This window comes from Eschrichtius robustus, chromosome 9 (assembly GCF_028021215.1).
Source record: "Eschrichtius robustus isolate mEscRob2 chromosome 9, mEscRob2.pri, whole genome shotgun sequence".
NCBI classification, from domain to species: Eukaryota; Metazoa; Chordata; class Mammalia; order Artiodactyla; family Eschrichtiidae; genus Eschrichtius; species Eschrichtius robustus.
The window spans coordinates 115,263,688-115,280,107 of NC_090832.1; the positions used below are offsets into that span (position 1 = coordinate 115,263,688).

Genomic DNA, 16,420 nt, shown 5'->3' on the forward strand with positions numbered 1-16,420 from the left:
TGATTTTTGTGATTTTGGCAATATAATGTAGTTTCTTAAAGATCAGTTGTGTACTGGACTCCCCTGGTGATCCAGTGGTTAAGAATCTGCCTTCCAATTCAGGGGACGCGGGTTCGATCCCTGGTCGGGGAACCAGGATCCCACGTGCCGGGGTGGGGGTACAACTGGGCCCACGTGCTGCAACTGCCGAGCCCACGCACCACAACTAGAGAGCCTGTGCACTACAACTACCGAGCCTGCGTGCCACAACTAGAGAGCCTGTGTGCCACAACTACTGAGCCCACGCGCTGTGCAGCCCTCACGCCACAACTAGAGAGCCCGCACACCACAACTACTGAGCCCGCATGCCACAACTTGATAGAAGTCCGCACGCCACAAGGAAGAGCAGAGCCCACGCGCCACAACGAAAGATCCCACATGCCTCAACTAAGACCCGACGCAGTCAAGTAAATAAATATTTAAAAAAAAATTATGTGTAACTTAAAAAAAAAAAAAGAACAGTTGTATACTACCCGTGTGTATACTAAAACGGTTTGTGTGATCAAACAATGAAAAAAATTGATCTTTTCTCAGAGATACAGGCCATTATATGTATATGTTTTCATATTTGTATAGAAACCTTTTGGGTTATATTCAAGAAGTTAGTATTTGTTCTGTTCTGTTTCTGCTTCCCCCACCTCCTTCCCACACATTTAGCAGTCTGATATCCCAGGCTATTTTTGTTATAGCAAGATCCTAGGGTAGGAGTGGGTGGTACATTTCAGGCATAAAAAATTGTGTGAGCAGAAGTATGAAGGTGTGAGGACACTTGACATTTTAAAGTTTTGATATGACAAGATTTAAGTTTCGTGGGGCCAGTGGCAGAAGAAGCTCATTTTTCCAGATTGTGAAGGGTTTTCAGTACCATATAGAGCAGCATATAGGTAGCATATAGAGCAGTACCTCATTTCATTGGCCCAAAGGATTGAAGGATTTGAAAAGCCATGACGAGTTTTGAGGCAGGAGAAACACTAGAAATATTAGCTTCTACCACAAGGAAGATGAGTTGGAGGAGGTCGTGGAGTCACAGAGGGCACGCAGACTACTAGTGCAGCCCTGAGAGGAGCAGTGATGAAGAGATGAATTGCGTAGGAGACTTGAGAACAGGCAGGGGGGAATTGGGGAGATTGGAAGGGAGCTGGGAAGGCAGGAGCAGTTGGATTAGGTTAAGATTGCCTTTGTTTCCAAGGAAGACACTGCGATGACCCCAAGGTTCCTAGCTTGGCTAAGGTTCTGTGAGTGAGGTAAACTTCTTCATCGGGGAAGGAATTCAGTACCAGATGAAGGTGTAAGGGTTACAAGTTGAAGACAGTGAGCCATCACTTTGGGCAGGATGAGGTGTCTGTGGGACACATGCATGGAGGTGCCCATCTAGAAGCTGGAAACAGGAGTCTGGACCCTAAAAGAAAGCAGGAAGTGCAGTGTAGACTGGAGAGTCACTTAGCATGTAGGTGATAGGAAAATGCTTGCTAAAGTTGTGTTTACCTAGGGCAGTGGTCCCGTATTCTTTTCTTAAATAAATTTATTTATTTATTTTTGGCCTTGGGTCTTTGTTGCTGCGCGCGGGCGTTCTCATTGCGGAGAGAGGGGGCTACTCTTCGCTGCAGTGCATGGGCACTCTCCTCATTGCGGTGGCTTCCCTTGTTGCGGAGCACGGGCTCTAGGCGTGCGGGCTTCAGTAGTTGTGGCACGCGGGCTCTAGGGCGCAGGCTCAGTAGCTGTGGCGCACGGGCTGAGTTGCTCCTTGGCATGTGGGCTCTTCCCCGACCAGGGCTGGAACCCGTGTCCCCTGCATTGGCAGGCGGATTCTCAACCACTGCACCACCAGAGAAGTCCCTGGTCCTGTATTCTTTTTTGGGGTTTTATTGAGAATCTTGGGCATGCTGTTTTCCTTCTCCTCTGGAAAGTGAGGGCGTAGGGCAGAATCCTGAGGAAGAGAGCGTGGTGGAAGGAGATACCACAGAGCAAACAAGCTGTGTTCCAGGTGGTGGTTACCACTGCTTGCTAGTCGTATTAGGTTATTCCTTTTCTGCTCCTCACCCCCAAGCCTGAGTTAACATGTAAAATCCCTCAGATTGAAGAAGCTCCCTTGTCTGGAAGTTTGTGTGTATGTGTGTGTTTGTGTGTCGGGGGGCGGGGTTGGTTTGGTTTGAATTGGGTTTTTTGGACTTCTCTTGAACGGTAAGAGGGTAAATTACTTGAGGTTCTTGAGATTTGGGGTAGTGTCCTTTATGTGGTATGTGGTGGATGAATGTGGCTTCCAAGGGATTTAATTCATCCCCGTGATGCCGTGTTGCTTTGACAAAGCCCTGAAGGTATTCAGGGAGGACAGGACCTCGGTGTCCTCTTACACTGCCCTCTTCTGTGTACCGTTTGGTACACAATGGTAGGAATTCTGTTTCTTAAGTAATTACCATCTGTTTTATGGTGAACCTAATAGAAGTAAAGGATTAGTGAGATGGTGAGTTCTTTTTTTCTGGTGTTTTTTGCTATGTCCTTAAATGTTTGGTCCTTATCTAAACATTTCAGAAGAGATGAGATTTTTATAGTGAATTGATTGGTATCTGGTATCAGTAAGTCCTTGACCTTTGACACAGTGAGGGTGTGGCGTTGGAAACAACTGCAGTAGCTTTCCTGCTCAGCGAGGGTTCGCTGTGTGCCAAGCCCTGAGTTTGGCACTTTATGTACATTAGCTTTCTAAATTTTCAGAGCAGCTCAGATAGAGCATAATATTTTTATTCCTGGCAGGCGAGAGGGTAGGGTTCTCAAAGAGCTGTTCAGAAACTTCCCAAAGCCTCCAGACTTTCCCTCGTGTGTAAGGACACTTGGATATTATTATACTTAATGATGATAGTCTGAGTAAAATCAGTGTTGTCACATTTGAGTCCTGGTGGATGGCTTTTAAAAATATAGAGGCTTATAGTTTGGGACTCTTTGCAGCTAAGACCATAAGGTCTAGGTGAAAATGTCAATTTTTTGAGTACCTGGTGTGATTCAGGTCAGGCTCTTAGATAATGTGTGTCTTTGCTTCTGTTAGCTCAAGCGTGTCTGTTTGAGTTTTCAAACTAAATGTTACTTGTAAAGCGTTTGCAAATTATGGTCATGTTCATATGAGGTGTTGACCTCTTGCTGTTTACAGAAAGATAACCTAAGGTTGTCAGAAACTAAAGAGGGATTTTGTCTAAAGACATTTGAGATAGATGACTACTAATGATAAGAGTATAAGATGACATCTCTTGGACCATGAGACCAGCTTCTATATCTAATGTAATACTGTAGTCTTCAAAAATGTTTTTTACCCAAAAAAAAATGGTTCTGAAGAACCTAGGGGCAGGACAGGAATAAAGACGCAGACGTGGAGAATGGACTTGAGGACACGGGGACGGGGAAGGGTAAGCGGGGACGAAGTGAGAGAGTGGCATGGACATATATATACTACCAAATGTAAAATAGATAACTAGTGGGAAGCAGCCGCACAGCACAGGGAGATCAGCTCGGTGCTTTGTGACCACCTAGAGGGGTGGGATAGGGAGGGCGGGAGGGAGACGCAAGAGGGAGGAGATATGGGGATATATGTGTATGTGTAGTTGATTCACTTCATTATAAAGCAGAAACCAGCACACCACTGTAAAGCAATTATACTCCAACAAAGATGTTAAAAATGTTTTTTACCTTAGTTATTACAGCTACGTCACTTTTATCCCTTCTTTTAATTATGAAACACTGATTTGGAGCTATTATTAGGAAGACTAGTAAGAAAACCAGTCCCCTTTTTTTCTTTATTTCATCAATCATTCTAAAGCTCAGTGCTCTTTGAGAAGCCTAACATCTCTGCACTTTTACTGATTTAAATGTAGTTGTCTCATCCTTAGAGGCAAGTAGAACTCACATAATATGGGACCTCACTGCATTCTTAACAAGATTTGTTACTTCTTAAAAGCTTTGCAATTTACAAAAGTTAGGCAGAAGCTGCTGTGAAAGTGTAATTTCTCATGTGGCATGTGGTTAATTCTACGCGGCATGTATGAGCGCATGACAAGCTATAAAGCTTTACATTAAAGCTTTTCATTAGGATCTTTCGTCTTAACTGAAGACTTTAATTACCTCAGTTCCATGAGTTCTGGTGTGCACCAGAGCTAATCAGCGGTGCTTCTCCGTGGAGCTTTTGAAAATTTTACTGCTATCAGTGTTGTGTGTCTGGAACTGGAACATTTTGTTCTTGGGAATAGATATTAATTTGTATTTTAAGTAGCATCTTTAAAGAAAGGAAAAATCTTAAAATACAAATACATACATGTGAAAAGATAAAACACATAGTGATGTGAACATTTTTCTGGACTTCTATAGTGCTTGCTGTCTGTTAGTTTTGAGGATTGGACAATGAAGGGTGCCGTGCTGACTGTTTTGTGACCAAAGGCGTGGGGTGTATTCTGGGGTATTTCGTTGTTTGTTTACTAAATCCCAAATCAGCCACCTAAACGTGCATTGTCGTTGGTATATTCCTTACCTTGATTTGCTGAAAATATTACTGTTCTATTTCTTTTTTGCGGGGAGGAGTTGTATTATTGATCTCTGTCAATAATAAGTCCTTTTGTCTCACATGGCACCTGGAGGCTGGAAAATGAAGAGAAGTATTCCCTGATCTTCAAATTTATTGGTTCTTTTGTTGCTGCTTCTCATTTGCTCATCTGTTTAAAGTTGATGATAGGCACGCCATCTTAGCCTTGACTCAGCAGTTTTCTGTTTCCTCCTCTGCTGTGGGCCCGGTGTTTAATTTAAAAGAGCTGCCTGTCAGAGCACGGTGATTGATAATCAGAGCTGAAGGTTAAACAGTAGTCACTCTGCCCCCCACCGCTCTTAGGTCTCTCCACGCGCTAGCGTGTTTAATCCTGCGAGGTGAGTCGTGGTGTTATCGCCATTTTAAAGGTGAGGAAACTGACACCAAGTTATACAAAAATAAAAGCTAACTTCATTTATTGAATGCTTACTGTTTGTTAGGTACTATGCTGAGGGCTTTATCTATATTATCCCCAAAACTGTCAACAGCTTGGTAAGATGGAGTATTATTGTCATTTTCACTACTGGTACCGGAAGTGAGGGTGTGCGTTGGAGACCATCTTCTTTGAGAATTAGTGCTATAGTCAGCATATAATGCAAAATTATTGTCAAATTTCCCTTGAAAATCCCTTACATTGTCTACAGTGGCAGTTTGCAGCCACAGAGACCCTCTGTAAATCCAACTGGGCTGTTCTTGGCCCACTAGAGTTGGAACAGAATTCAAAGCATCAGTGACTACAGGCCCATGAGCCAACTCCTGTTTCTGTAAATAAAGTTTTATTAGAACATAGCCATACCCATCCCTTTATCAGTTTTCTTTGGCTACTTTGGAGCTACAAATGCAGAAGTGAGTAGTTGCAACATAGACCAACTGACCCACAGAACCTAAAATATTTACTATATGGCCCTTTAAGAAAAAGTTTGCTGACCCCTGGCATAAATCAGCGTTTCTTTAGGTGAATTAACAGTGAAGAATTGGCTTGCTTTTGGGACATTTTACAAAAATACATGAGGACCATGTGATACATTCTTGGCCTAAGAGGCCATGTAGGGCCTGAGAGCATCCAAGGATGTGGCATGTTCCCTGAATCACAGTTCTTCTCAGGTGACTCCACTGAGTTTTAAAAGTTCACTTTGTGGTGTGCTTTGTTTGCTTTTTAAAAAGCAATGTTTTATGTTAATAATGAGGAATATCCTAGTACGTTGTCCTGCCTTGATGCTTTAATTTTTTTATGTCCTTGAAAAACAGATCAACTTTCATCTCATGTAAGTTTTTAAAATTACTTACTGCTTAGATAATTTCTGAGAGGGTTTTTTTTTTTTTTTTAAATCATAAACAGTAACCAGACTCAGCTATATTTGAATTATTTATTTAAAATACACTAAGTATAAATTAAGATTTCACGGATGTCTGTTATTTCTGAAAATTCACACAACATATCATTTCATCAGATGTTAGTATTGTTTTTCACTCCAAAAGATTGTATACTTAAAATGTTTGCCTTTTTCAAATTCGGTATTTATAAAACCATCATAGTTTTCAATATTTTAGTTTTACAGTGGTGGTTGAATTATTTTATATACTTTATTTTTAATCTTAATGATTAGTTTTCTAAAAGTAAATTTTTTTTTGGTCATAAACAACAATCTTTCTTTTGTCATAGACATTTCATAAGTGAGAGTATTAAAATCTTTCCAAGCTTTAACATGTAGTACACTTGAGGGACTTCCCTGGTGGTCCAGTGGCTAAGACTCCGTGCTCCCAGTGCAGGGGGCCTGGGTTCGATCTCTGGTCCGGGAACTAGATCCCACGTGCATGCCGCAACTAAGAGTCGGCATGCCGCAACTAAGAGTCGGCATGCCGCAACTAAGAGCCTGCATGCCGCAACGAAGAGCCCGCATGCCGCAACGAAGATCCTGCATGCCGCAACTGAGACCCAGTGCAGCCAAAATAAATAAATAAATAAATATTTTTAAAAAATGTAGTGCACTTTAAACAATATCCAAAATAGACTGTTGTTTCTATCTTTAAGGAGGAAAAATATCAGTGTTGTTCACCTCCCAGATATTTAAACATAAAAATTATACTTTAAGAATTTAGATTTCCAAAATTTTCTTAGTTAAGAAATAACTATATGCATATTATATGTAATATTTGTATCTAGAAATAAATATAATTACTGTTTTAAAAATAGTATACAATTTTTAAAAACAGTAAACATATTTCCTATCATCTAGAGTGGAAATGACATCAGTCTAAGTAAATTCTATTTTCTCTTCCCTGTTGTGGTGGTAAATAGTTGTCTCCGCAGTGAAAGTTGCTCAATACACCACATTCACACACCTCATCCAAAGGACCTGTTTTTTAGGTTGTTTCATTTTTTCCTGTTAGAAAAATAGAATAATGTAATATTGAACATGGATTTACAGTCATGTGCGAACTTAACATTTAGCTTATTTACATGTGAAATAGTTGGAATAAAATAACATTCTTGCATTTTATGAAAATCTTGGGGTGTTTTGATAATTTTTTGGTACTGGCTGCCATAATGTTCACATATCTAAATAAATAATCAGCCTCTGGGCTTCCCTGGTGGCGCAGTGGTTGGGAATCTGCCTGCCAATGCAGGGGACACGGGTTCGAGCCCTGGTCTGGGAAGATCCCACATGCCGCGGAGCAACTAGGCCCGTGAGCCACAATTACTGAGCCTGCGCGTCTGGAGCCCGTGCTCCGCAACAAGAGAGGCCGCGACAGTGAGAGGCCCGCGCATCGCGATGAAGAGTGGCCCCCGCTCGCCGCAACTGGAGAAAGCCCTCGCACAGAAACGAAGACCCAACACAGCCATAAATAAATAAAATAAATAAATTTAAAATAAATGTGATTTGAATAAAATATAAAATCTGGTTTTAAAAAAAAAAAAAATAATCAGCCTCTGACAGCTCTGGGGCCTTTCACTTGAAAGGGTCTCCAAGGCTACCTTGAAAATAAAAGGCACTCTCCACATTTGACCTTATTCTCTAGATTTGAAAACATTTATTATCATTAGCAGAAATAAATGACTGATTCACAAATGAACTTGTGATGACCAGTAACATTCTGAAAAAAGTGGAAGTCAGACATTCTGGTTTCAAATCATCACAACTCTCCCTTCCTTGTACTGTAGAATCCCAGAGAACTTCTTAAACTTTCTGTGCCTGGTTTTAGTTGTAAAATGGCACCTACCTCATAGTTTACAAGGACAAAGGAGATAAAGTACCTTTCACATACTCAATTTATAAAAATCCATCTTTAAAAACGGCTTTCAATTATTCAGCTGACTTAATAAATTGAACGTTTAGATTTTCTGTCTTACTTGCCCTCCCTGGCCCCCTTGGAGTGCTTTCTTTTAATACCCACTGTATGGTGGTCTGTCAACTCTTTCTATTACCTGTGGCCTCAACTGTCAATTTAAAGAGCTTTTATTAATTTCTAATAAGGAGCTTTTGACTGAAAATGTATTGTTTTACTGCTTCAGGTAACTTTTCTTTGAACAGGATGTCTTAACCTGGGGATCCACAGAGAGATTGTATTTCAGTGTAATTCATTTCCTTTGTAATTCTGCGTATTTTATTTTATGCATTTATTTTTTTTAAGGTTATTTTTTTTAAGTGCATTCTTTTTTTTTTTTTAAATTAATTCATTTATATTTTGGCTGTGTTGGGTCTTTGTTGCTGTGCGTGGGCTTTCTCTAGTTGTGTGCAGCGTGTGGGCTTCTCATTGCGGTGGCTTCTCTTGTTGCAGAGCATGGGCTCTAGGCGCGCTGGCTTCAGTAGTTGTGGCACGTGGGCTCAGTAGTTGTGGCTCGCGGGCTCTAGCGCACAGGCTCAGTAGTTGTGGTGCACGGGCTTAGTTGCTCTGTGGCATGTGGGATCTTCCCGGAGCAGGGCTTGAACCCGTGTCCCCTGCATTGGCAGGCAGATTCTTAACCACTACGCCACCAGGGAAGTCCCTTTTTTTAAGGCTTTTATTTGTTTTTATTAAGTCAGTGCCCAATTTATACTATTTTATGCATTTAAAAGCACTGTCTCCACAGGCTTTACTTGACTATCAAAGAGGTTCATGGTACTAAAAAATTAAAAAGTTAAGAATCCCTGATGGAAGAAGTCCCATTTTAGTAGAATATGGTAAAGCCATGGTTGTTGGACTGCTAGGAGAAGTCATCTCTGTAAGATAACTCAGGGCTATTGGATCCCACTAGAAATGACTCACCTGTCAACGGGTAGGGCTGGTCCCCCCAACTTCAGAAAACTGAATAGTTCTCACCTTGGTTTTAGCTTCTTGACTTCTCCGTTTCTAGAAGCTTTGCAGGAAAAAAATTAGCCACCGTTCTTCTAATATACAGAGAATCTTCTCTGATACAATCAGAGGCAACCATGTATGGTGAAAGGGACATAAGTATTGAAATCACAATTGTTTAATCTTTCCAAGTTGCTGATTCTTCATCTATGATGTGAAAATTATAATATGCACATTACTGTGTTGAGGAAGGATTAAAGGAAAAAACTATGGACAGGGACCTCCCTGGCGGCGCAGTGGTTGGGAGTCTGCCTGCCAATGCAGGGGACACGGGTTCGAGCCCTGGTCCGGGAAGATCCCACATGCTGCAGAGCAGTTAAGCCCGTGCGCCACAGCTACTGAAGTCCACGCGCCTAGAGCCCATGCTCCACAATGAAGAGAAACCCCCGCTTGCTGCAACTAGAGAAAGCCCGCACGCAGCAACGAAGACCCAGCACAGCCAAAAAAAAAAAAAAAACGCTATGGACAGTGCACAGCGCACAGTGTCTGGTTCGCTGTGGTTACTGCATGGGCGTTAGTTTCTTTACTTACACTGAGAATCCAAAATGAACATTAAGTGAATTTAGAGCTGAGTCAGGGTAGAGGGCTGTGGAGCGTGGTGGAATTGAGAAATGTGGTTACTTTTCTTTTTAGAATCAGGTTGAGTGGGGAAAATTTCCTGAAAGAGATAGACTCTTTGGCAGAAAGAAAAGCAGGTTGCAGGATTTAGTTGCAGAAATGGCGTGTGAGTAAAATACAGACCGGAGAGTAAGAAAAGTGAATTTAAAGTCTAGGCTTTGTGGAGACGAATGAATAAAGGGGAGTATACGTGTCACTGAATTCATGCTTTTCCTTAAGTTATCTGTTTTCAGAGCAGTGGAATTTTTCATCAGAGATAAATATGAAAAGAAGAAATACTACGATAAAAATGCTATAGCTATTACAAATGTAAGTAAAATCTTCGTCTCTATTGCCAATTGATGCTTGTTGAGTAGATCTGGAACTTTTAACATGTGATACAGCTCTATTTATTTATTGTAAAAATGTGCTAGTTACATACTTAAAAAACTTGAATATTGGAAGTTTTTGTCACATAATGTTAATGAGCTTTCACAAAGCAGAACCCTTGATTCAGAAAGGATCATATTCTATGTAAGAGTCTAATAACTGCTTAAATGGCATTTAATTAATTTTATGAAATTTGCAAAAAGGTAAAGTCACTAATTGAAAAATGGAGGAGAGGAAATTATTTTTACTAGATGCGGGAAATGAACGAAAAAGGAAAATCTGTCTTCTTTTAAGGGCTGTGGTGGATCTCTCCAGATATAAGGTTATTAAAACATGGCGTTTTAATTGGTTATTATCAAGTATTATCAAGTAATAGTTGAGACCTTACTGTAGTGATCAAATATGTTATATCACTGATCCTTTTTAAGTTTTTCTTTTCTGATTAAATTTTCCTATCCCCGTTAAATGCTGTTTAAGGCTAATTATCTTTATTGCTGCAGTCATTTTTTAAGTCTTTGATTCCTAGATTAATAATAAAGCTATAAACCAGTTAATTGTGTGGCTAAGTCATCTGTCAGGCAATTTAGAGACAATAATTTCCTCTCATTTTGCATATAAGCCGGTTTTCCTTTTCAGTCCATATGGAGAAGCAATATACTAAAAAAATTCAACCAAATACTAACAAAGTAAGGATATTATAATACATGGTCTCTGACCATTAAAAAAAATCTTCTAAAACAATGTTTAAAGTATGATTAATGTATATTTTGGAGCAAAGGTACCCTTGATAGAGTTTAGGCTGCATTTACGGTGGGTGTAGGAGAGGAAATCTCTTGAAAGATCAGTAAAAATTGACAATATTGAGAGTGATGCTTATCACATCCATGAAATTAAGTTTACTTACAGCATTGTGGGGGAAAAAGGACAAACTTTAAATCATAAGTAATATATTTTCATATGAAATTTTAAGAAATCATTTTACAATACAGGGTGTGTAAACCAGGGGTGGGAATTTTGGTGGCCATCTTAGAATTCTCCTGCCACGGGGATGCAGAATGAGTCTGCCCTCCCTGGTATTCCTTAATGAATGAGTGATAGGGGACATTTGAAAAACTGAGTACAGAAATTGTCCTGTCTGTCCGCCCCTCACTCCCCGTAAGTAGTGGTGCATCACAGCTGGCAACACTGATCAGGTGAGTTCTCAGGAGATCTAGCAGGTGTCGAGCAGATGAGGTTGAGCCCTGCCATATTGTTTGCCCTTTTCCAGCAGCAACTTTTCTCTGTTCCCCTCTCCCCCCTCGCTCTTCCTCTTCTCCCCTCTCCCCCGCCTCTTCTCCCCTCTCCCCCGCCTCTTCTCCCCTCTCCCCCGCCTCTTCCTCCCCCCCACCCCCTCCCTTCCCCCACCACATACTTCCATCCTCACGTGATTCATTTGCTACTATAATCATCAAAAAGAAAATCTGTTGCCCCAGGAAAAGTATAGGTAGCCCTAGCTATTTAATCCTTACCCCCGACTGGCTCAGTTTTGTCTTGGAAAAACAGCTGATAGTTGTTGGGAGTTGGTAGCTTTAAAATGAGCGCTCACTTGTTCTTGTTTCTGTTTATCTTACGTATTTCTTGCCTCCTTTGCCACTTCTCATCCCTCACAGGTAACCTCTTGAACTCAGTTTGAGTACATGCTTGAGTTTGCATCACACAAGGGTTTTAATTCTCCAGTCTGAATATCACATGAAATTACTATTCCAATCAGTTGCCATATAATTGAGTATTATATAAAAGTTTAAAAACAGGAAAACTTTCATTTATTTTGTTTTATATGTGTGTATGTATATATGTATATACACACACATATATGTATAAAGACTAGTATTTAGTACAACGAAAGTAAAATTAAAGCCATTATTTCAACTTAGAAATTGTGGAAACCCTGTTTCTGTACTGTATTATAATAAAAGAGCTAGCACTAGTAATTTCATTAAGCTCCGTTTACAGTTAACTGGTGATTATATAATTCATTAAGATAAATGAGCAATAATTTTAAGACAGTGTGAATTGCAATAAATTTTAAGATGTCCTTCCTGATAGGGATGAGAAACTTAGACGATGAATGATCAGGTGGGTGATTTAAGATTACCCTGAAATAGCAGTTTCAAGTTGGGCTTTTGTTGTTGTCACTTCTTTTTGTTACAATTTTAGTTTCCTCTTCTGTGGAATAGGGATGATCATGGTATCTACTTTTGATAGTATTCTGATGGGATTTAAATAAAGTAGGGCCTGCTGCATTTCTGTTGAGTGCCTGGCACATGAGTGCTTAATAAATAGAAGGTACTGGGAGGAGCACCTCGGCGGGGCGGGAGGAGGGGGCAGAAGCAAAGGAGTCCAAGCGCCAGGGGTGGGGTGAGGTTTAGAAATGGGGACACTCAGACCCAACCATGAGGCTGTATCTCATTGGCACAATTGACTTGAGTTCTGTTGGATTAATACTGCCACAGTTTAGTCAGCCCTTTTTAAATTATGGGCTGCCAGGTGACTGATGTGGCAATTAAAGGACTTCTATTTGAAATTTCTCCAGAATTCTGCATTTCTTAGTGACTTATCCAATGATTTTAAAGTTAGCATATTAAAATTCAGGCTTCTTCTGCATATTTGGTGGCTATGGTGACTTAGTTAAGCTTGTCAAAAAGTCTTTTAACTCTCCTACTGATGAGTTTAATTGATGGTTTCTTTTGTATGACTTTAGTTCAGTAAATGTATTTTCAGCTTTTGTATCTAACACATACCATGGAAGGTAATTTACTTTGGAAACTATATTTTTTAAATGATTTCTCAACTCCTGAAAAAGTTAAGCTTCACAGTATATTGAAAGGTCATGAGACAGCCCATTTGAGAACTGCTGTGATAAAATCTTCACTTGGAAAATATATTCAAGAATTTCCAAAATGGGTTTGAAGTGATGTATTGCTTGCAATTAATCCATAAGGTACTTTTCAGCATTTTAGAGCACCAGATTTTTATTATAACATTATTCTGTCAAAAAGGGTGAGAGAGTAAAAAGAAAAAATCATCAAGAAAATAATGTGGGGCTTCCCTGGTGGCGCAGTGGTTGAGAATCTGCCTGCCGGTGCAGGGGACACGGGTTCGAGCCCTGGTCTGGGAAGATCCCACGTGCCGCGGAGCAACTGGGCCTGTGAGCCACGATTACTGAGCCTGCGCGTCTGGAGCCTGTGCTCCGCAACAAGAGAAGCCGCAATAGTGAGAGGCCCGCGCACCGCGATGAAGAGTGGCCCCCGCTTGCCGCAACTAGAGAAAGCCCTCGCACAGAAACGAAGACCCAACACAGCCATAAATAAATAAATAAATAAAATTTAAAAAAAAAAAAAAAGAAAAAGAAAATAATGTGATTTTTTTCTTGAAAAGATAGATGAGCATTTTGCCTTACTACCTTCAAATAATCATACTGGTATTTTTAGAATACTTGATACTTTTTCATCTTATCCTGGAACGTGGTAGTTGGAAACCTATTTTACCAGGTCAGTTTTCCTTTTGCAGTAGGTGCGTTTGTACACTTGGATTGCTCTGGGAGTTTCTTCGGTGGTGGCCTAGAGAAGAACCTCTGGTCTTAAGAATAATTGAAGGGAGGACGTTAGCTCCTATTCCCGAAGGAGATCTTTACTGGGTTCCCACTGCGTGTTCTCTCATGGCTGGGGGTGGGGGAGAGAAGGGTGGGGAATAGAGGGACAGTCAAACATGACGACTGCCTTTGCCAGCGCCGCCAATTCCCCGCGCCATTTTCAAGGTCAAAGCCTTGTCCCCTCTCTCTGCAAAAGTACTGGAATCCAGTGAAATGGAATTATCTAGTTACAAAATAAAATCTGAATCTGACAGTGAGTGTATTGGGTTGGCCAAAAAGTGCCTTCAGTTTTTAAATAAAAATAAAAGACACATTTCTCATTTTCACCAAGAACTTTATTGAACAACGTATTCACCCTTTTGTTCCACTACCTTCTGCCATTTTTCAGGCAACTTCATAATTCCATCTTCCCCAAACTTTTTATCTTTTTGAGCAAAGAACTGTTCCAGGTGCCTGTCACAGTCTTCCAAGGGAATTGATTTTTTCCATTAAGAGAATTTTGTGAAGACCGAAATAAATGGAAATCCGAAGGTTCAATGTCCGGTGACTACAGCGGATGAGTCAGAACTTCCCAGCCAAGCTGTAACAGTTTTTGCCTGGTCATCAAAGAAACATGCGGTCCTGTGTTATCCTGGTGGAGGATTACGCGTTTTCTGTTGACTAATTCTGGACACTTTTCATCGAGTGCTGCTTTCAGTTGGTCTCATTGGGAGCCGTTGAAATTAACCTTTTGATTTTCCGGAAGGAGCTCATAATAGAGGACTCCCTTCCAGTCCCACCATGTACGCAACATCACCTTCTTTGGATGAAGACCGGCCTTTGGTGTGGTTGGTGGTGGTTCATTTCCCTTGCCCCACGATCTCTTCCGTTCCACACTGTCGTGCAGCGTCCACTTTTCATCGTCGCCTGTCACAATTTGCTTTAAAAACGGAACCTTTTCATTACGTTTCAGTAGGGAATGGCATGCAGAAGTATGGTCAAGGAGGTTTTCTTCCGTTAACTTACGTGGAAGCCAAGCATCAAAGCGATGAACATAACCCAACTGGTTTGGATGACTTTCAGCGCTTGATTTGGATACTTTGAGTATGTCGGCTGTCTCCCGCGTGGCGTAACGTTGCTTGTTCTCAATTAACGTCTCGATTTGACCGCTATGAGCGTCAACTGGTCTACCCGACCGTGGAGCATCGTCCGGCGAGAAATCTCCAGCACGAAACTTCGCAAACCGCTCTTTTGACATGTTCAGTCAGTCACAGCACCGTCTCCGTACACTGCACAAATCTCTTTTTTGCGTTTCGGTTGCGTTTTCACCTTTCTTGAAATAATAAAGCATAATGTGCTGAAAATGATGCTTTTTTTCTTCCATCTTCAGTATTAAAATGGTTACACAAAAGTTCACCGATTTTGATAAGTCTTTTTAAATGCGCCCTGATGTGACAGCTGTCACAGTACAATCTGACAAAATTGTTTCGAATGAAGTCAAAGACAACTAAGCGCTACTAGAGCCATCTTGCAGAAGAAACTGAACGAATCTTTTGGCCACCCCAATAGATAACCTTTACATGAGATTTCAGAGAAGTATGTGAGCAAGCCAGTGCACTTTCAGAGGACGCTGAGAACTGCTGACGTGGAGCCTCCTTTTGGTTGTGCCTCTGAGATGCGCTCATCCTCCTGTTTCCTTTTCGTCAATTAAAAAAAAAATTTATGGAGACCTGTTGAATGTCACATGCTGGAGATGGTGAACAGAACAGAAACAACGTCTGTCTCAGAGAACTTGAGATGAACAAAGAATACCGGTAAGGAATCGCCTCTGTACCAGACGTCACGTGATCGTGTCTGCCAGAGGGAAGCGTCGTAGGAGACTGGAGGATGAAGGGACACTTGCTGGAGGAGGCCATGTCAGGACGGGTGGGACCCGCTAGGAGCATGGGTGCTTCCAGCAGAGGAAGCAGCAGGAGCAGAGACCCCTGGAGGCTGGGGCAGAGACTGGAGCGCCGGCACCAGAGGAGTCACGTGTGGCCAGATGCCTGGTCGCAGGTCAGGGAAGGAGGGGACAGGCAGAGGACCTGTGGTCTAGTTAAGGGCTTTAGACTCTGGCCTTGTGTAATGTGTGTGAACTGTTCTAGCCTCCTAAGTAGGGCTAGGTGGTGATCACCTTTGCATCTGATATTGTCACAGTTTGCAGAAGAGCAAGACTTGGGCAAGGAGACCCGTGAGGAGTGCTATTCCAGGTGCTGGAGGACGGTGGGTTCCTGCTGGTGGTTAGTGCAGGTGTGCTGGGCAGCACTTTTGAGAGATTTGGAAGCAAAACATGAGCGCCTGGTTTTTCTTGCCTCCGCATTTTTTTCTTTCCTCCTCCCATCTGCCTTTTGCTTCTCCCCCATCTCTCTCTCTGTTCTGTCGTGTCTCTTGCTTCCAGCCGAAGCAAGACATGTAGACTCTAGTTCTTCATTCCTTGCTCGTATGATGGAGCTTACCCTGCTCGTCAGCTTTTTAAAAAAAATCAATGTTATTGAGGTAGAATTTACATACGATAAAAGGCAGACAGTTTAAGTTATAGTTCAATGAGTTTTGGAAAAATAAATACTCTGTGTAACCACGACCACAGTTGATTGGCATGTAGACCCTTTCCTTCACTCCAGAAGGTTGCCTTGTGCCCCTGGCCTCCCACCCCTGGCCCAGGTAGCCGCTGATCTGCTCTTTATCACGGTAGATTGTATTTGTCTCTGCTGGAGCTTCATGTGAATGGTATCATACCCTGTTTACTCTTTGGCGTCTGGGTTCTTTCAGCATGTTTCTGAAATTCACCCCTGATTTCATGTGTACTATTAGACGATCCCTTTTTTTTTTTTTTTTTTTAACTTTTTATTTTG

General features: G+C 41.4%; 1 protein-coding gene across 2 annotated transcripts in view; it reads left to right on the plus strand.

The window, feature by feature from the left end:
- Positions 1-16,420, plus strand: part of SMAP1 (small ArfGAP 1) — a 150,516-nt gene that overhangs the window by 66,550 nt on the left and 67,546 nt on the right. For both annotated transcript variants that reach the window (XM_068551573.1, XM_068551574.1), the window contains exon 4: positions 9,784-9,859. In XM_068551573.1, the coding sequence (XP_068407674.1) occupies positions 9,784-9,859 (76 nt within the window). The remainder of the gene's footprint in view (positions 1-9,783; positions 9,860-16,420) is intronic.